Source organism: Gigantopelta aegis, chromosome 13, assembly GCF_016097555.1.
Source record: "Gigantopelta aegis isolate Gae_Host chromosome 13, Gae_host_genome, whole genome shotgun sequence".
Taxonomy (NCBI): domain Eukaryota; kingdom Metazoa; phylum Mollusca; class Gastropoda; order Neomphalida; family Peltospiridae; genus Gigantopelta; species Gigantopelta aegis.
The window spans coordinates 40,130,860-40,151,860 of NC_054711.1; the positions used below are offsets into that span (position 1 = coordinate 40,130,860).

At 38.6% G+C, this 21,001-nt stretch overlaps 1 protein-coding gene across 2 annotated transcripts in view; it reads right to left on the reverse strand.

The window, feature by feature from the left end:
• The window catches only part of LOC121387513 (tyrosine-protein phosphatase non-receptor type 23-like), a 62,411-nt gene extending 50,438 nt beyond the window's left edge, over positions 1-11,973 (reverse strand). For both annotated transcript variants that reach the window (XM_041518653.1, XM_041518655.1), the window contains exons 1-6: positions 11,886-11,973; positions 8,814-8,888; positions 7,339-7,466; positions 2,696-2,822; positions 1,711-1,845; positions 771-932 (exon numbers count right to left, since the gene is read on the reverse strand). In XM_041518653.1, the coding sequence (XP_041374587.1) occupies positions 771-932; positions 1,711-1,845; positions 2,696-2,822; positions 7,339-7,466; positions 8,814-8,888; positions 11,886-11,972 (714 nt within the window). In that variant the 5' untranslated portion in view covers position 11,973. The remainder of the gene's footprint in view (positions 1-770; positions 933-1,710; positions 1,846-2,695; positions 2,823-7,338; positions 7,467-8,813; positions 8,889-11,885) is intronic.
• Positions 11,974-21,001: the final 9,028 nt, after the last annotated feature.

The window sequence follows — 21,001 nt, forward strand, 5'->3', positions numbered from 1 at the left end:
TATCTGTACAGGGTGTATACTACCAAATCAAATCCCATAGATGACAATAGTAACATATGTGGCTAAAACTCCTACCTGTAGCACATCAACCAACATAAACGCCACGGATATAAATACTACCACCACTAAAGTGAATCAGAAAACACTGTGGGCCAAGCTGCTCATTTCTGAGATAACAGGCAGCATCAATGACTACCCTAGTTCCGCACAAAATTAGAGTAATTTTTGTTACAGGTACCCAATACACATTTCAAGCACAAGGCTACTTGACACAGTGGTACTAGATGAAATAAAATTGCATACATTTTTGGCCCAGATGAAACTATTTTTTTTTACAACCAACACACTCACATTTATCTCCAATCACAGGACTTATGGTGTTCACTTCTCTATCAAAAGTTGGGTGCACCTTGAACTTTGACCCAGCTGGAAGTTATTTGGTTTAATATTACCTACAAAACTGCCTCCACAAGATTATCTGAATTTCAAAGGCAGCTTCCAGAAAATATTTAAATTTTAGGTATACAAATATGAAATTTTTACACTTCTGAGCACAGTAATAGGCAAAAGTGGGGGGTGGGGGGGGATTGAACAATGATCTGAATTTCAAAGGCAGCTTTCAGAAAATATTTGAATTTCATCTGTACAAATATGGCATAGTCAGCCTTCTGAGGACAGTAACAGGCAAAAGTGCCCCCACCCATGTTTTAGGGACCCAGTAATACATTACTTCAATGCCTGTCATGAAACCATTGTATCCGTGTGACTACCTTGTAACTATGAGAGTTGACCAGCCCTTCAGAATTGCAGTTGTCAAGACTTTTCAAAGCCATCTGGTAGAACTCGCCGACTTGTGCGGCAACCTTGGCAGTGATTGTGTTCTTCCGGCTGTCGATCATCGACTTCTCCAAAATACATTCCTGGGCCTGAGCCTATAGTTACGGAAGAGAAAATCATGTTGTAAAACATGTTTTACATTCCTCAGCCTGAACCTAGTAACGAAAGAGAAAATCATGTGGTAAACATGTTTTACATTCCTCAGCCTGAGCCTACAGTTACGGAAGAGAAAATCATGTTACATGTTTTACATTCCTCGGTCTGAGCCTACAGTTACGGAAGAGAAAATCAAGTTATAAACATGTGTAAGAAAAAAATCATATTACGTTTTGCATTCCTCAGCCTACAATTATATGACACAAACATGTTTTACATTCCTCAATGCTAGCCTACAATAATATAACAGAAACATATTTTACATTACTGAGCCTTCAATCACATGTACATGACAGAAACATACATGTTTTACATTCCTGAGTCTGAGTCTAAAAATATAAAACACAAATATATGTCTTACATTCCTGGGTCAGAGTCCACAATTATATTTAGATGGGCAAGACGAAAAGGTTACAGATAAATTGTGCCATGTTTCCAAATGTACACGTAAAAATACATGTACAAGTGTTGTGCGAAAAAACCCCAAGATTACATGTATATTTCAGTGTAATCAATTTTGATTGTGGTTTTTTTCACTGGATGGTATACTTGTTATAACCAAGTCATCACAGTCGCACCCTGTTGTATATGTCTTTGAACTGTTACTACATGAGTGTGTGTTATTATTATAATTACACAAATAACGAAAGGTGTTCTCACCAATGTGTGTGTTAGAAAAGCATGGAAATGAATTTTAAAAAATCCAAGTTATCTCACCAGCATCAGGTTCACTTGGAATGTCAGCAGTTCATGGGACATGTCGGTGCTCATGGCAGAACTTCCGAAGTGATCTCGCAAGTGTTCAAATGCCCATGCCGCACATTGGAAGTGTGTGCATGAAACCTTCATTCCCTGCAAATATAAAATATAATTAATCAAACCCTGCAATTAACAAAATGTCCACAGCAAAAAAAAAAACCATGCAATTAAAAAAAAAAGAATCTAAATATAGCCCAAGGCAAAAAAGTGCTCCACAGCAATCTACACAGCATTGCTTACAGGGGTTGATTAATTAATTAATTAATTCTTTATCAGTCGGCGAAATCTTCTGGGTACTGCTAAAGCAATATACATGTATATCCATTACCGGGCCCAACAAATTTTCATATATCTCGTGAGTTCCAGGGTCATAATTCTGTACAGCAAAAATGGGTAAATCGATTCTATGAAATAATAAACAGTATATCAACCGGTACTTCTCTTGAATCTCAACATGTGCTAATCCCTTCTTTTAAAAAACCGAACAAACTGAATGTTACAGCTGAAAATTGTACTCATGTTTCTTTTAATGTTGAGAATAATTTAGTGTTGAGAATATTTCAGTTTTGAGAATATTTTAGTGCTGAGTATATTTTAGTGTTGAAAATAATAATTTAGTGTTGAGAATGTTTTAGTCATGAGAAACTTTTAGTGTTGAGAATCTTTTAGAATATTTTAGTGTTGAGAATCTTTTAAGTGCTGAGAATTTTTTAATATTGAGAATACGTTAGTGTTGAGAATATTTTAGTGATGAAAATATTTTAGTGTTGAGAATATTTTACAATATTTCAGTGCTGAGAATCTTTTAGTGTTGAGAATATATTAGAATATTTCAGTGCTGAGAATCTTTTAGTGTTGAGAATATTTAGTGTTGAGAATATTTAGTGTTGAGAATGTTTTAGTGTTGAGAATATTTTAGCCGAGTCAGCCTCACAGACTATACCTCTGCACTGTTCCTCATATCGATAGCCCCGAGCATGGAGTGCAGTGCGCCGATGTTGTACAGGATACAGGCCTGCTCAAACTTGATGTCGTACATGATGTGTTCCCGCCCCGTCTGGATGTCCTCCCTACAACACAAGACCAAAATTTACATTGGTGTAAACAATATTTCATTACCGCCACATCAAGGCCTTTGGATTTCACGGAAACTATCGTTTCTGGTACTGTATCAGTAAAATCACGATGATTATTACATGTATGTACATCGATTATGACTGTTCATAATGATATATACTACTCAAAAGAATTTAAGGGTCAGACGATATTTTCGACATTATTTTCTGAATGTCAATTATATTAGCTAGACCATAATGTCACGCATGGTATTGTTCCATTTTGACGAAAGTGGGTCTAAGCAACCCATAAATGAATTAAAATCCACTGTCATTGACACTGTCGACTAGTTCTAATGGCGAAAACATGCTTACATTTGCACGTAAATTAGGGCGAAAGCGAAAGGTCTGCTAAGTGCCCATAACTTGCTTTTTCACAAAGCGCTTCATTTGCACGCTTTGCATGTGTATTCCATGTTCCCAATGCTGAATTTCCGTATAATTGGAGCTTGCGTTCATGTACGGTGCACACTCCAAATTCGACAATGGTATGACTTCAACTGACTATCGAAGATCGAGGAAGGGCTATTGCTTGGCTTCAGGATGGCAATACGCAAAGAAATGTTGCTCTGAGACTTGGTGTCAGTCAGAGTGTCGTTGGCCGACTGTGGCAACGGTACCAAGCAACGAATTCTGTTCGAAATCGTCCACGTTCGGGAAGACCCCGAAGCACTACAAATAGAGAGGACCGCTACATCACCAATATGGCTCTATGTCAACGCACAACCACTGCACGCCGATTATGTGACAATCTGCGGACTGCGACTGGAACTCGAGTGTCTGATCAAACCATCGCAATCGTCTTGAGAGCCAATAATCTACGCTGCCGTCGCCAGGCTGTTCGACAACCACTCCTACCACGTCACAGAACAGCCAGACGTCACTGGTGCACACTTCATCTGCGGTGGCAACGTGTTCAGTGGGGTCGAGTGATGTTCACTGATGAGTCCAGGTTTAGCCTCCAGTTCAACGACGGTCGGGTTCGTGTCTACAGACGTCCTGGGGAGCGCTTCGCTGACGTTAACGTTAGACAACGTCACCGGTTCGGTGGTGGCAGCATCATGGTGTGGGGTGGCATCTCTATCCACCACAGGACCCCCCTCTATGTGGTGGATGGCAATCTGAATGGAATCCGCTATCTGAATGAGATTATCCGGCCGTTGGTTCTCCCAGGCCTTCAACAGATTGGCGGCGGGGCAGTTCTGCAGACCCCACCGCGCCAGGGTGGTAACGGACAACAAGGTATCGCCAGGATGGATTGGCCAGCATATTCGCCTGACTTGGCCCCAATAGAGAACGCCTGGGACGAATTAGGCAGGAGAGTTCGGGATAACCATGCCCCTCCGGCCAACCTTCATGAGCTGGGTCAACTTTTTATGGCAGAGTGGCAGGCCATTCCCCAAGAGTTCTTCAGACGTCTGATCAACAGCATGAGGCAACGATGTGTCGAGTGTATTCGCGCCAGGGGTGGATTCACACACTATTAAACGAATGTTCTAATGTGTAAAATCCATGTTTGACAACCTTCAACTTTGACAGCATGTCATGTGACTTTCTTGTATACAGTGACGTTTATTTGTGGGGTTTTGTAAATATGGAACAATAAATTAAATTTTTGGTGTAGTTTACATCATCAATCTAATACACTCTGAAACTTATTTGGTTATAAATGTTTGACCCTTAAATTCTTTTGAGTAGTATATATATATATACATACACACACACACACACATGTATATATACTCTTCAAAAGAAGAAACGCAAAACCACATTGTCGTAACATTTGGGGAATTGATTTAATTATTGAATGGTGAGTCCGATAATTACCAAATGTTGCAGGATTGTTCACAATTCACTCTAGTCCATTGTGAGTAAGTGATAGGACACACCACCAAGGTCAAGGTCATCTGGAGTCAATACCGGGTGTGGCCTCCGCGTGTGTTGACAACTGCCTGGCACCGCCTGCCCATTGAAGCAACCAGAGTACGGATGACGTCCCGGGGGATGGTGGCCCACTCGGCCTGCAAGGCTGCTGCCAGCTTGGGCAGGGTCTGGGGCTGTGGTTGTCGCTGTCGGAGAAGTCGGTCCAACTCGTCCCATAGATGCTCAATTGGGTTCAAATCCGGTGATATCGATGGCCAAGGAAGGACATTAATGTTGTTGTTCTGTAGGAAAGCCGTCGTGAGACGTGCTGTGTGAGGCCTGGCGTTGTCATGTTGGAACACTGCGTTGGCGTTGGCCATAACTGGAACGATGTGTGGCCGGAGGATCTGGTCAATGTAGCCCTGTGCATTCAGGTTGCCCTGCACGTGGACCAGGTCAGTTCTGCCAGTGTGTGAGATGGCTGCCCACACCATGACACTACCCCCGCCGAATCTGTCCACTTCCTGCACGCAGTTTGCCGCATAACGTTCACCACGGCGCCTATACACGCGACATCTTCCATCATGACGTCGGAGCAGAAATCGGGACTCGTCACTGAACCACACCTGTCTCCATCGCAGTTGAGGACATTGTCGATGAATCTGGCACCACTGCAGTCGGAGTCGACGGTGTTGTGGTGTTAAGATGACACCTCGAACTGGACGTCTGGCACGAATTCCTACCTCACGTAGGCGGTTCCGTACAGTCTGGTCGGATATCCTGCGCAAACCTGGTATTGCTGCGGCTGTGGAGGTGGCAGTAGTCAATCGTTCCCAAAGGTGGCGTACCCGGATGTAGCGGTCCTGCCCGGGGGTAGTGACCCGTGGTCGACCGGATCTAGGGAGGTCACGTGTTGATCCATGTTGCTGGTAACGGTCCCACAGTCTGGAGATGGTGCTTGGGGACACATGGAATGCCCTGGCAACGGCCGTTCTGGATTCGCCTGCGTCTAGTCGGCCGATGGCATTGTTTCTCTGCGGTTCACTGAGATGTGGCATGTCCTGGATTGTCAACTGTCGGCCAGATACAGAGGCCAGGCAAGCGAACACCCTGCACTTTTATACTGTCGGTGTTCATGTTGCACGTGCAGTGGTGACATGGTTTGCACGTAGCTGCGTTTTTGCGAATATTCACATTTTGGAACTTTATTGTACAGTAGCTGCGTTTTATCGAATGTAACCGTGGGAATGTGTTTGGGACATGCAATGACCTTATATTCACAAAGCATGAACCGGTAGGAAACATAAAATCGGAGTTATAACCCATTTGTACCCTTTTGCGTTTCTTTTTTTGAAGAGTATATATAGTCAAACTTCGTTATCTCGACCTCTGTAAACTCGAATACCCAACATATCTCGAGGTCCAGTGCCGTCCCGGTAATTTTCCTATGCAATGTTACAAAATTAAACACCGTTATCTCGAGCATGCTAATCTTGATTACAAGGCTTATCTCGAGCATATTTTGGTGTCCCTAGGTACACTTTCCAGTTTTTTCTCGAAGTATATAAAAAAAATACATGTAAAATGACTCCTTTTTTACTTATGTTTCGACTATTAATTTTATATGTCATTTCATTCTTCCTTAATTCATCCCTAAATTCAGCCACTTAATTATAAATGATCGATACACATAACAGAAAATGTTCCACATATATAAAACCAGTGCAGAGTTTAGCATTATTAAACAGTAAAATATGCCAGAAGATGAACCACTTGTTGAAGGTCTCGGCCCTTCTGAGGGGACTGTTGAATCTAGCATTAAAAAACAACAAACACTGATATTCCAAACAATAAAATGCATTTCATATATATATATATATATAAGAAAGAAATGTTTTATTTAATGATGCACTCAACACATTTTATTTACGATTGATTATATGGCGTCAGACATATGGTTAAGGACCACACAGAGTTTGAGAGGAAACCCGCTGTCGCCACTGCATGGGCTACTCTTTCCGATTAGCAGCAAGGGATCTTTTATTTGTGCTTCCCACAGGCAGGATAGCACAAACCATGGCCTTTGTTGAACCAGTTATGGATCACTGGTAGGTGCAAGTGGTTTACACCTACCCATTGAGCCTTACGGAGCACTCACTCAGGATTTGGAGCCAGTATCTGGATTAAAAACCCCATGCCTCGACTGGGATCCGAACCCAGTACCTACCAGCCTGTAGTCCAATGGCCTAACCACTACGCAACCGAGGCCGGTCAGTCGGTTGAGTGTTCGCTTCAGGTGCTTGCATCACAGGATCGAACCACCTCGGTGGATCCATTCAACTGATTGGGTTTTTTCTCATTCCAACCAGTGCACCACAACCAGTCAAAGGCTGTGGTATGCGCATGCTTTTCTGTCTGTGGGGTGGTGCATATAAAAGATATTTTGCTGCATTAGCAAAAATTTAGTAGGTTTCCTCTGATGACTATGAGTCAGAATTACCAAATCTTTGACATCCAATAGCCGATGATTAATTAAGCAATGTGCTCTAGCCTCCGGTTAGACAGAAAAACCCAGTACCTACTGAACCTGAGAGGCAAGTTTACGTACCAAGTAAATGCAATAGCCGCCTCGCCACCTTCCTCCATTGGGAATCGACCGTGGAGCAGGATCAGCTGTGAGTAATATTTCTTCAGAGTACTGCATCCCATAAAGTCTTTCGTCACATGGATGGCACTCTGATAAACAGAAAACAAAACATAAAAGAAATGTTAAAAAGGACATGTACATGTACATTTAATATTAACACACATGTACATACATTGTATATAACATAAAATAGATGTTAATGTTCTGCCCCCTCCATCACCCCCCCCAAGAATTTTGCCAGAGTTCCATGCCTGAAGGAAATTTTTGAAAATTACAGTGAGTAAATCAAATCTGCAATATGCAGCAAATGATACGCAGTATACTAGCTACTGTTAAATTAATGTATTAGAACAGACATAATTAAATATATATATATCTATACAGTGGACTCTTGTCTAAACCATATTCTGTGTAATCCGGATCTCTGCGTAAACCGGTCCATTTCTAAAGTCCCGTCCTGCTACCGTTTATCTCTTAGGTATAAATCTCTGCCTAATCTGTATTCGGTCTACTCCGGACTCCGGATCAAAAATCAAGAACGAAAGACCCGTTCATGCATTAATTACCTCCGTCTACACCGGATTGAGATTTGACTGAACGACGGGCTGCTTAATTAGTTGAACAATGATCGTCAATTGCCAAGTAATCAGGACGCCGTCACAAGATCAAATACAAAATGTAATCACACTCGTGTGAAGTTTACTCTTATTGCAGTAGGCCGTTAGATCAATCGGATTAATATTAGTGTGTGTGTTGATACCTGATTTTACTCTTATGAATTCGGCATGTATAAATATATTTTCTTGTTTAGAATATCAGTGTCTGTATATTCAAGGTGTTTCTGGTTGTCTTAATAATTATAAGAAGCCCAAATTGGATTTGGTATTCAAATAATTCCGTACGTATGAAAACATTATTTAGGAAATAAAATGAAATTTAACCTAGTACAAATATTACAATGACCAGAAACACGTTTAATATGCAGCCACTAATATTTTATGCAGAAAAATATATCTGATATGTAATTACAATCGTTACAATGGCTTGTATGACTGTGTTTCCCAACCATCCATTAGTTCAAATGTCATTGTTGATCTGAGTTGTTGATCATTCAAGAACCATAACTCTGGATGAACTCTGTCTAAACCGGCCCTCTATGTAAACAGGACTATTTTGACGGTACGAAGTGAGTCTGGTTTAGACGGAGTCCACTGTATATGTATATATATATGTGTGTGTGTGTGTGTGTGTGTGTATATATATATATAAAGATTTTTTAGTGGTGAATTTGGGGATTTTCACACAACCCCCACTTTCTTTTGAAACAGGGTCGATGTTTGGACCGACAGAACATCTTGATAAATCCCACATTAATGTCATATATTGCTATACCGTAATTACAGTATCATACGGATAATAAAAAGAGTTATACCGACCTGTCGTAGTTGTTCCAAATCCGTGCAGGCTTTGTTATAGTGCGCTGGGTCTTCACCATAGTGGTCTTGAATGTACTGCAGACAAATACAACAAAGTCGTGAATGCAAAATTTTGTTATACATGTATGACACAGAGCTAGATCTGTATGTTCAGTGTTCGAGATTAACGGTATCCCGATATCCCGAGGATACCAGAATTTAATTTTGGATACCAGACTTCAAGAATCCAGTATCCCATATAATACTAAATTCTCGGGTGGGATACCAGATTTTAAAATGTTAGTATCCAACTGGGATACTGGCCAAAATTTTTAATCTCGAACACTGATGTGCGAAAATTCTGCCAATTATTTTTTGAAAATTTAAAAAATTGCTAAAGCCCACAATTATTTTCCAACAAAAGATCAATCATGACATTAAATTATTTCGCCAAATTAAACATAAATTAGCCACTTGTGTTTAAAATTCGTAAGTGGCAGAATCATTAACTTTTGGATGTCAAAAATGTCTACATTTTTCCATATACATGTAGTTTGTATGCAGTATTATGATGCAACATCCCACAGACAGGATAGAACATACCATGGCCTTTTGTATACCAGTAGTGGGCCATTGGTTGGGACAGGGTAAAAACATGTCAGCAGGCCTTTCCCCAGGATTTTTTAAATGTGCTTACATTTTTAGCATCAGTATAACTCAAATCAAGCCAATTAAAATAAGTGAAAACAATTAAATGTTTGACTTCAATCCAGCTAATCATGTTTTATTTCAGTTTTAAATAAAAAATTATTATATTATTTATTTTATATTTCTTTAATTATTTTTATTTTTATTTAATTTATATTAGTTATTTTATATTTCTTTAATTATTTTTATTTAATTTATATTATTTATTATTATTATTATTATTATTATTAAGTCAGCATTCTGTTAAAACCCGGCAGTGTTCTGGTTGGGTGAAAATTAAAGGTGGGCAGCGACTCTGACAACGCCCCTCCCCAATCCTCCCAAGTAAATCAGGAATAAAATCTACTAAAGACATTTGAAAGCTTGGTTAGCATAGTGATTAGGTGTGCATGATATACTGGTACACAAGTTGTTTGCTTAGCTTAATAACTGGTTTAACGTGTCCATATACCACTAGGGTTTCGAACATGCCTATCCCTGAGTCCGGCCTCCGATAGGATCGGGGGTCTGACTCGGGACAGGGATAGTTGTTTGCAAGAGGTAATCGACGGCCAGGCTCGTACTTGTGGTAATTGTTTTCTATAGCACTGCAAATCAAGGCATAGCAGAAATTGATTTAAGGTGCTTTCACATTGTCAAAGCGCTTACTTTACGGACCTAGGCGTGTCAGACGCTATGCCTAATGGCCCTGGGGAAACCCCTGGTCAGATAAAGGGCCTCACGAGCGCTATAACAAATGAGCTTGTGTGAAACGGTCAATGTATTATGAATTTTGCTTAGCAACAATAGTAGAGTACATTGATTTATTAATCATCAGCTATTGGATGTCAGTCTTTTGGTAATTTTGACATAGTCATACATAGATAGGATAGTAAATACATGTACTACCCCTCAATTATTAATGTACCACTAATTTTCCTGACTGTGCTACATCGCCCTGTACAACACTGCATAACGAACAATTGTTTATATACCAGTCTATGCATTACTGCGTACTAGCTGGAATTACAAACGAATTCACTCCAAACGTTAGTCTCGCTCAAAAAGACATTTATTTTGTACTGGTAGGTGCATGAGAAAGGTCTTAGTAGCGCGAGGATTTGGCTGCAGAAAAATGTACCTGAAGAAAATATGTAAGCGGAATAGTCACAGGCAATTTTCGGTATACCGTGCTTTATTTCCACTTTCATGACGGAATATTGGAAGAATTGTTTTACTATTCCGTTTCGAAATTTACTATTTGCAGAATTGTGGAATAGCGTAAAATTCGACCCCTGATGTACCACAGATAGGATAGTAAATACATGTACCACAACCTTTGATATGCCAGTCGTGGTGCACTGACTGGAACTAGAAATAGCCCCACCAACAGGGATCGATCCCAGAACGACTATGCATCAGGCAAGCACTTAACTACCAAGATCTGGGTTATGTCCCACCCCCTATTTTCAACCAAGCAGCTAGGAACATTTTGTTCAGTATCGCGTCACAAGTCTGAGAGATCACTACATAATTTTAAAACATTAAACTAGTTGTAATGCTACTTAATTTTCCAGCTAAGGACTAAAAATTAAAATGTGCTGTTGGAACTCTTTCTGATACAGACTGACAGACTATAGATCCCATATTTTAAAAAATATAAAAATAAAATATTTGTTTATGTAAACTGTCAAATTTGGTAAAATTAGTTACTTCCCCTGGCATGTCTCAAAAAAGAAAATGAGTTTATGATTCTTCAATTCTTGTGCATCAATGATTTCAATAGGGCCTATATTTATTTTATTATCGTCAAGGACGTAATCACAAGTCCTAGTCATCCTTGAGGATTTATCAATATGGCAGTCGTGGGCAACAACAATACAGATTCCACCGCTCTACCAGGGCTTCTAGAACTTTTATGAAATTCACTAGCCATGGGATCAATAATTTAACAAATTTACTAGCCATGATTAAAAATCCACAAGCTCTATTCTACTTTAAAGTAAATATAAATTTACTAACAGTAATAATCAGATATGTCATCTAAAGAGGGAGACAGAGCTTAAAAACACTAATATTGGGGAGGTGGGAGTGGAGACAGAATATTCATATTTACAAAATACACTTAAATGCAGCATTTGACAACCTTTTTCTTTCACTAGCCATCGGCTATGGTAACAGTAAATATTTACTAGCCCAGCATTGAATAACACTAGCCACGGGAGTGGGGCTACCATAATCTAGAAGCTCTGGCTCTACCCTATGTGATGGTGACTCAGTGTCACAGCCAGCGAGTGACATTTCAATAACAGAATCTGCGTTTCCGTTTTATTTACAAACAAAACAGATAGATGCATGACATTAATTTGACTGAAATCGCTAAAGACATCACTCATTTCAATATACCTGTTTTAACGATGGTCCAAATTCTACGTACTCCGGGCTATGTTTTAATTCGAACGAAAGCATCGGCAGTCGGGGAACTGCCTCCATCTTGTTTTGACAAATACTATTTTCGGAAAGCTATATTCTGTGTTTTAAGTTACCCCCTAAACCACACCACACCAATAATTATAGCCTACTCATGAAAGAAAGAAGAATTTTTTTTGGGTATCATTGGAAGCGCACATTCATCCTCTACTACATAACAAAGCCTTACGTTCCTTGGACAAAAATAATGGCACCCATTTATCTGAAGCATACTGTTCCGAACATTTTGTACTTTAATACAAGACGAGTTGTAGCCCTTTATTGAAGACACGTCATTAGCGTCAACTCGACACTTAAGGTATGACTATACCAAATAAAATCCCATAGGCGACCATTTTAACGTTTGTGTTTAAAAACACTAGGCTATATCAGGGCTGGCCAAAAGTACTCGTCCGCTCGCCCCAGACGAGTAAAAATTTACAATTCAGTCGTCCATCGGGCTACCAAAATTTCCAAACACAAAGCGCCTGTTTATTCCTTTTGTACACTTGCAATTTTTGTGTAACCAGGCGTTAAATTATTAATTATCAAAGATTTTAATTAAATATTAATTATAATATATTAAGTATTTTTAAAAACTAATTTGTAGGGAGTGGATCTTTAAATATAAAATAGTTAAAGAAAGGTGTGTTGTTTATTTCATCTTATGTGTTAGCAGTGGTCATTGTTTATTGTGTTGGGTTTGTTAGTAGTTGTTAATTCACGTGCGACGATGACAGTTCACGCAAGACTGATGACTCGACACCGAGACACGCACTGCATGCTTTTGGACTACGCCCTTTATAACTAGAATTTTCCTAATTGTCAGATTACGATCGGCTTTCATCAGAAGCAGACAGTCAGTACTATTTTATCCAATTATTCTGCAGAGAATTGGTTGATTATTATATATATATTTTATACACTACTGCATTTCCAGTGTCTGATCAAATAGATATTGTGGATGTCTGGTAAGATATATTTATTTGTAATTTGTATTTTATATTGATATTCGGACATAGTGATGTAATAATTTTATCTTAATTGAGAGTTTATATTATAAATGTGCGCGGAAGTGTGAACGTTAATGTGTGATTGTAAGGAATGTTTGTATTATATTTTACAGGTTTTTCCAACTGGTCTACAAATAAAATATTGGAACCACAAGGAGTGTTATCTTTACTTCTTCCCCGGGTTACATTTGTAATTCCGTAATCTGCAGCAAGCATGCGTGCATGTGTTTATGTGAGGCCCTATATGACCGGAAGTAGGCCCACGTCTTCGAATAAGCGCCCCTCCATTTTGAAGGCATTTAACAAATAAGGTCTCACTACACAGATGTCATTTAGCATATTTTCGATGATTATTCTAAAGTAAAGTGCCTCATGCCGATAGCATTTTTTTGGTGTTTTTGTGTGTGTTTTTCACATTCACAAATTAAAGGGAATAAACATATTTAGTAATACGTACAGGACTTATAAGTGCTTTGTATGATATGAAATTGTTTGAAACATACAGTTTAATTTTGATTTAAACTGTTAACGTTTTGGGACGAGTTAATTTTATTGTGGACAAGTGAAATTTGAGAGTTACTTGCCCGGCGGGCAATTTAAAATTTTAGGATATGGCCAGCCCTGTACTATATGCAATATATCAACCAAACTATAGCCGCCATACAAGTACGCACTATAGCGACGAAAGCATTGCTGTATGTGTTCTGACATCTAGTTCACCCTACCTCTAAAAATAAAATGTGTAAATATAAAGGCAAATGTATGTATCGTATGTACGCCCTGCGTGGGCGAATTATAGGAACATTTATTTTAGTCGTTGGCCCAAATATTTGGTGAATAAGGGCAAAAATAAATTTGGGGGCCGAATTTTCCAAAATTGATTTTTGCCGAACGGTGTGTATTAAGTAGTCGAATAAACAAAGTTTTTGGTACATAATGGATAGGGACCACTCACACAGGGTCTCCTCCACTCTATAAATATCAGAACCCTTTCGGAAAGTCAGTATATGGGGCAATGACCGCCATACAAGTACGCACTATAGTGATGAAAGCATTGCTGTATGTGTTCTGACATCTAGTTCACCCTACCTCTAAAAATAAAATGTGTAAATGTAAAGGCAAATGTATGTATCGTATGTACGCCCTGCGTGGGCGAATTATAGGAACATTTATTTTAGTCCTTGGCCCAAATATTTGGTGAATAAGGGTAAAAATTAATTTTGGGGCCGAATTTTCCAAAATTGATTTTTGCCGAACGGTGTGTATTAAGCAGACGAATAAACAAAGTTTTTGGTACATAATGGATAGGGACCACTCACACAGGGTCTCCTCCAGTCTATAAATATCAGAACCCTTTCGGAAAGTCAGTATATGGGGCAATGACCGCCATACAAGTGCGCACTATATTGCTGAAAGCATTGCTGTATGTGTTCTGACATCTAGTTCACCCTACCTCTAAAAATAAAATGTGTAAATGTCAAGGCAAATGTATGTATCGTATGTACGCCCTGCGTGGGCGAATTATAGGAACATTTATTTTAGTCGTTGGCCCAAATATTTGGTGAATAAGGGCAAAAATAAATTTTGTGGCCGAATTTTCCAAAATTGATATTTTGCCAAACGGTGTGTATTAAGTAGTCGAATAAACAAAGTTTTTGGTACATAATGGATAGGGACCACTCACACAGGGTCTCCTCCGCTCTATAAATATCAGAACCCTTTCGGAAAGTCAGTATATGGGGCAATGACCGCCATACAAGTTCGCACTATATTGCTGAAAGCATTGCTGTATGTGTTCTGACATCTAGTTCACCCTACCTCTAAAAATAAAATGTGTAAATGTAAAGGCAAATGTATGTATCGTATGTACGTCCTGCTTGGGCGAATTATAGGAACATTTATTTTAGTCCGTGGCCCAAATATTTGGTGAATAAGGGCAAAAATAAATTTTGGGGCCCAATTTTCCAAAATTGATTTTTGCCGAACGGTGTGTATTAAGTAGTCGAATAAACAAAGTTTTTGGTACATAATGGATAGGGACCACTCACACAGGGTCTCCTCCGCTCTATAAATATCAGAACCCTTTCGGAAAGTCAGTATATGGGGCAATGACCGCCATACAAGTACGCACTATAGTGCTGAAAGCATTGCTGTATGTGTTCTGACATCTAGTTCACCCTACCTCTAAAAATAAAATGTGTAAATGTAAAGGCAAATGTATGTATCGTATGTACGCCCTGCGTGGGCGAATTATAGGAACATTTATTTTAGTCCTTGGCCCAAATATTTGGTGAATAAGGGCAAAAATAAATTTTGGGGCCGAATTTTTCAAAATTGATATTTTGCCAAACGGTGTGTATTAAGTAGTCGAATAAACAAAGTTTTTGGTACATAATGGATAGGGACCACTCACACAGGGTCTCCTCCGCTCTATAAATATCAGAACCCTTTCGGAAAGTCAGTATATGGGGCAATGACCGCCATACAAGTACGCACTATAGTGCTGAAAGCATTGCTGTATGTGTTCTGACATCTAGTTCACCCTACCTCTAAAAATAAAATGTGTAAATGTAAAGGCAAATGTATGTATCGTATGTACGCCCTGCGTGGGCGAATTATAGGAAGATTTATTTTAGTCCTTGGCCCAAATATTTGGTGAATAAGGGCAAAAATAAATTTTGGGGCCGAATTTTCCAAAATTGATTTTTGCCGAACGGTGTGTATTAAGTAGTCGAATAAATAAAGTTTTTCGCACATAATGGATAGGGACCACTCACACAGGGTCTCCTCCACTCTATAAATATCAGAACCCTTTCGGAAAGTCAGTATATGGGGCAATGACCGCCATACAAGTACGCACTATAGTGATGAAAGCATTGCTGTATGTGTTCTGACATCTAGTTCACCCTACCTCTAAAAATAAAATGTGTAAATATAAAGGCAAATGTATGTATCGTATGTACGCCCTGCGTGGGCGAATTATAGGAAGATTTATTTTAGTCCTTGGCCCAAATATTTGGTGAATAAGTGCAAAAATAAATTTTGGGGCCGAATGTTCCAAAATTGATTTTTGCCGAACGGTGTGTATTAAGTAGACGAATAAACAAAGTTTTTGGTACATAATGGATAGGGACCACTCACACAGGGTCTCCTCCAGTCTATAAATATCAGAACCCTTTCGGAAAGTCAGTATATGGGGCAATGACCGCCATACAAGTTCGCACTATATTGCTGAAAGCATTGCTGTATGTGTTCTGACATCTAGTTCACCCTACCTCTAAAAATAAAATGTGTAAATATAAAGGCAAATGTATGTATCGTATGTACGCCCTGCGTGGGCGAATTATAGGAAGATTTATTTTAGTCCTTGGCCCAAATATTTGGTGAATAAGGGCAAAAATAAATGTTGTGGCCGAATGTTCCAAAATTGATTTTTGCCGAACGGTGTGTATTAAGTAGTCGAATAAACAAAGTTTTTGGTACATAATGGATAGGGACCACTCACACAGGGTCTCCTCCAGTCTATAAATATCAGAACCCTTTCGGAAAGTCAGTATATGGGGCAATGACCGCCATACAAGTTCGCACTATATTGCTGAAAGCATTGCTGTATGTGTTCTGACATCTAGTTCACCCTACCTCTAAAAATAAAATGTGTAAATGTAAAGGCAAATGTATGTATCGTATGTACGCCCTGCGTGGGCGAATTATAGGAACATTTATTTTAGTCCTTGGCCCAAATATTTGGTGAATAAGGGCAAAAATAAATTTTGGGGCCGAATTTTCCAAAATTGATTTTTGCCGAACGGTGTGTATTAAGTAGTCGAATAAATAAAGTTTTTCGCACATAATGGATAGGGACCACTCACACAGGGTCTCCTCCACTCTATAAATATCAGAACCCTTTCGGAAAGTCAGTATATGGGGCAATGACCGCCATACAAGTACGCACTATAGTGATGAAAGCATTGCTGTATGTGTTCTGACATCTAGTTCACCCTACCTCTAAAAATAAAATGGATTGCTATATGTGTTCTGACATCTAGTTCACCCTACCCCTAAAAATAAAATGTGTATATGTAAAGCCAAATGTATGTATCGTATGTACGCCCTGCGTGGGCGAATTGTAGGAACATTTATTTTAGTCCTTGGCCCAAATATTTGGTGAATAGGGGCAAAAATACATTTTGGGGACGAATTTTTCAAAATTGATTTTTGCCGAATGGTGTGTATTATGTAGTCGAATAAACAATGTTTTTCTTACATAATGGATAGGGACCACTCACACAGGGTCTCCTCCTCTCTATAAATATAGAACCCTTTCTGAAAGTCAGTATACCGGGATTATTTAAAAAACAAACAAAAAAATTGGGGGTGGGGGAGACTTTAATTTTATCCAGATATGAAATTTTTATATGAAATGTTTACTGAAAATTGTCATCTTAAACTTATCAACACCCTTCAATCAATGGTAATGTGTCTGAACCTTTTTGAAAATCGGTATCAGTCAGTCAGTGAACCAACAGTGACAAGGTATAAGAAATAAGCACTAAAGTACAATTCAAAATTATACCCAGGTGATTTTCCAGTCTTATATATTATTTATGAAAATCCCTGGAAGAAAAACCATAAAAATGTGTCAGTATTATCATGACCTGTTATGGTATTCAAATAACCGGTACCTTAAATGACAAAAATGACCTGTTATAGATAGAAATATGAGATCTATTTACATTTTTACTGCAAAACATATGTAATATGAAACAGCCAGTTCAGGCGCAACCCCCCCCCCCCCCCCACACACTCTAACCCAACCCACCCATTTCCTGTCCCGGACGAAGGAGCCGGCTGAGGCCAGCACCTGTGCCCAGGGCAGGCATGCGCTACAACAGCTTGTTCTGAGTGTTGCACGTTAAACACTCTGGTCTTTCTACACAGATGTCGACTGCCATTTGCTGATTTTTGCCCGAATTAAACAAAAGTGCCCGAATCTGGATTACAACGTTTATTCATATTAGCATTACTGCCAAACAGCTACATTGCATATAATATACACGCAGGGTCACAAATGAATCGCCACGCATTTGTGCATGGATTACGACTAATATGGTGGGTAGAATAATGAAATACATGGCAAAAAGTGTTCAGGCCAGCTCATGTTGCCCGAATTTGAGGATTTTCTCCAGGCCTGGGTGGGTGGGGTGAAGTGGGGGGAGGGAGACATGTTTACGATATTCACCATTATATTATACAAAATATACGTCCTAGTTACAAAAACATTGGTTTTATTAAAGTGTACAGAGCCAAAACAAGGGTATGAAAAATGACCTGTCAACTTTAGAATGAATTTTCAGTCGAAGATGGAAAGAAATTCGATAATTATCTCTTTAAATCCATAAAAATAATAAGAACAAACCAACAACTGTTTATATTTTACATACAACAGATTTATTTAATATTGTTTTACATTAAAGTATCGTTTGTAGTTTGACAGTTAACGAAGGCAAGCATTGCATTCCTATTAAGACACTAACCATGTAACCTGTTTCAGACCACAACCTAAATACTCCATACAGCCATAATACCTCAATATTATCTACAATCTTGACCTCTCCCATACTGAAGCTGTAATACATTCTACAACTGTAACCTCTTCCATACTGAAAGTGTAACATTCTGCAATTGCCACCTCTTCCATACTAAAAGTGTAACATTCTACAATTGTAACCTCTTCCATACTGGGGGCTTGTGGTAAGGCACTCGCCTCATGTACAGCCATTGATGGGTCCATTGGGCTATTTCTCACTGCAACCAGTGCACCACGACTGGTATATCAAAGGCCATGCTATGTACTATCCTGTCTGTGAAATGGTGCATTTAAAAGATCCCTTGCTATTAATGGAAAACAAATATAACAGGTTTCCTCTTTAATGTCTATTTGTAAAAATTGACAAATTGTTTGACATCTAATGGCCGATAATTTCTAAATCAGTGTGCTCTAGAGGTGTCCTGAAACAAAACAAACTAACTTTTTCTTCCATACGGAAAATGTATCATTCTATAGTTTTAACCTCTTGCATACTGAAATTGTAACATCCTACAATTGTAACCTCTTCCATGCTGAAATCATAACCTCTTGCATTCGTACCAAACTCATAACATTTGATTGTAACCTCTTCCACCCTAAAATCTTACATTCTACAATCATGTTCTCGTCCTCACTGAATTGTAACACATTCTACAATCATGTTCTCGTCCTCACTGAATTGTAACACATCCTACAATCATGTTCTCGTCATCACTGAATTGCAACACATTCTACAATCATGTCCTCGTCATCACTGAATAGCAACACATTCTACAATCATGTTCTCGTCCTCACTGAATTGTAACACATTCTACAATCATGTTCTCGTCCTCACTGAATTGTAACACATCCTACAATCATGTTCTCGTCATCACTGAATTGCAACACATTCTACAATCATGTCCTCTTCCTCACTGAATTGCAACACATTCTACAATCATGTCCTCATCATCACTGAATTGCAACACATTCTACAATCATGTCCTCATCATCACTGAATTGCAACACATTCTACAATCATGTTCTCGTCATCACTGAATTGCAACACATTCTACAATCATGTCCTCGTCATCACTGAATAGCAACACATTCTACAATCATGTTCTCGTCCTCACTGAATTGTAACACATTCTACAATCATGTTCTCGTCCTCACTGAATTGTAACACATCCTACAATCATGTTCTCGTCATCACTGAATTGCAACACATTCTACAATCATGTCCTCTTCCTCACTGAATTGCAACACATTCTACAATCATGTCCTCATCATCACTGAATTGCAACACATTCTACAATCATGTCCTCATCATCACTGAATTGCAACACATTCTACAATCATGTCCTCATCATCACTGAATTGCAACACATTCTACAATCATATTCTCTTCCTCACTGAATTGCAACACATTCTACAATAAATTGTAACATCCGTCATACTGAAATTCCAACCCACTCCATAACCCGAACCTCTTCACACATTTCAATCTGAAACCTCAAGCCATAAATATGTGCAAAATAGCTATGGCAACAACACACAAAGATCAAATGATGTTAACACTACTACACATTACCTAAAAAAAAAAAATTGAAAATTGCTGGGATAGGATATCCATGTTATTTAAAAAAAGAAAAGAAAAAAACAAGCAGATTGAACAACAAATGATCAAGATAAATTATCTTGGAAATACCGGATAGTTAGGGAATGTGTTCTGCCAACTGTTATGCAGTACATTATTTATTGACAGCAGACACACATGTATGATCTAGTATATACAAAGTGAAAACACATATATAAAAATGTCAAAATATATTTCATAAATTTTATCAAATTAACACAATTTAATAATCGTAGGCATGAATGAGACCAAGAGTTGATAGAAATATAAAAAATATATAATTTATTAACAATACCTTGTGTTATATATTTATATATGTTCATTTGTATATATATATATATATATATATATTATATATATATATATATATATATATATTAATATTATACATACACTAATATATTAATCAAACATAATTATGTACATGTCAAAAGCTACTGGAGCATAATTTAAGATACATGTAGTTAGAGCATTTCTAAACTGTCAAATGGGGTGGGGTGGGGCAGAGTAGGGTGTGTGGTGGAGCAGGGTAGGGTAGGGGTGGGGTGGAGCAGGGCAGGATAGAGGTGGGGTCAACTTAAACTTAAAACAAAAGTACATTTAAGTTTAAACACACATTCTGAGAGTACTGCTAAAGCAATACACGTCCACTACCTGACCTAAACAATTTTTCTCATCTCCTAAAATCCAAGGGCCATAACTCTGTGAAAAGTGGGTAAACCACCATGAAAGTTAAAACGTGATCAGTAACATGATAAAGCTATACACAAAATTTCGCCTCAATATCTTCAGCCGATGACTAATAAATCAATATGATCTAGTGGTGTTGTTAATC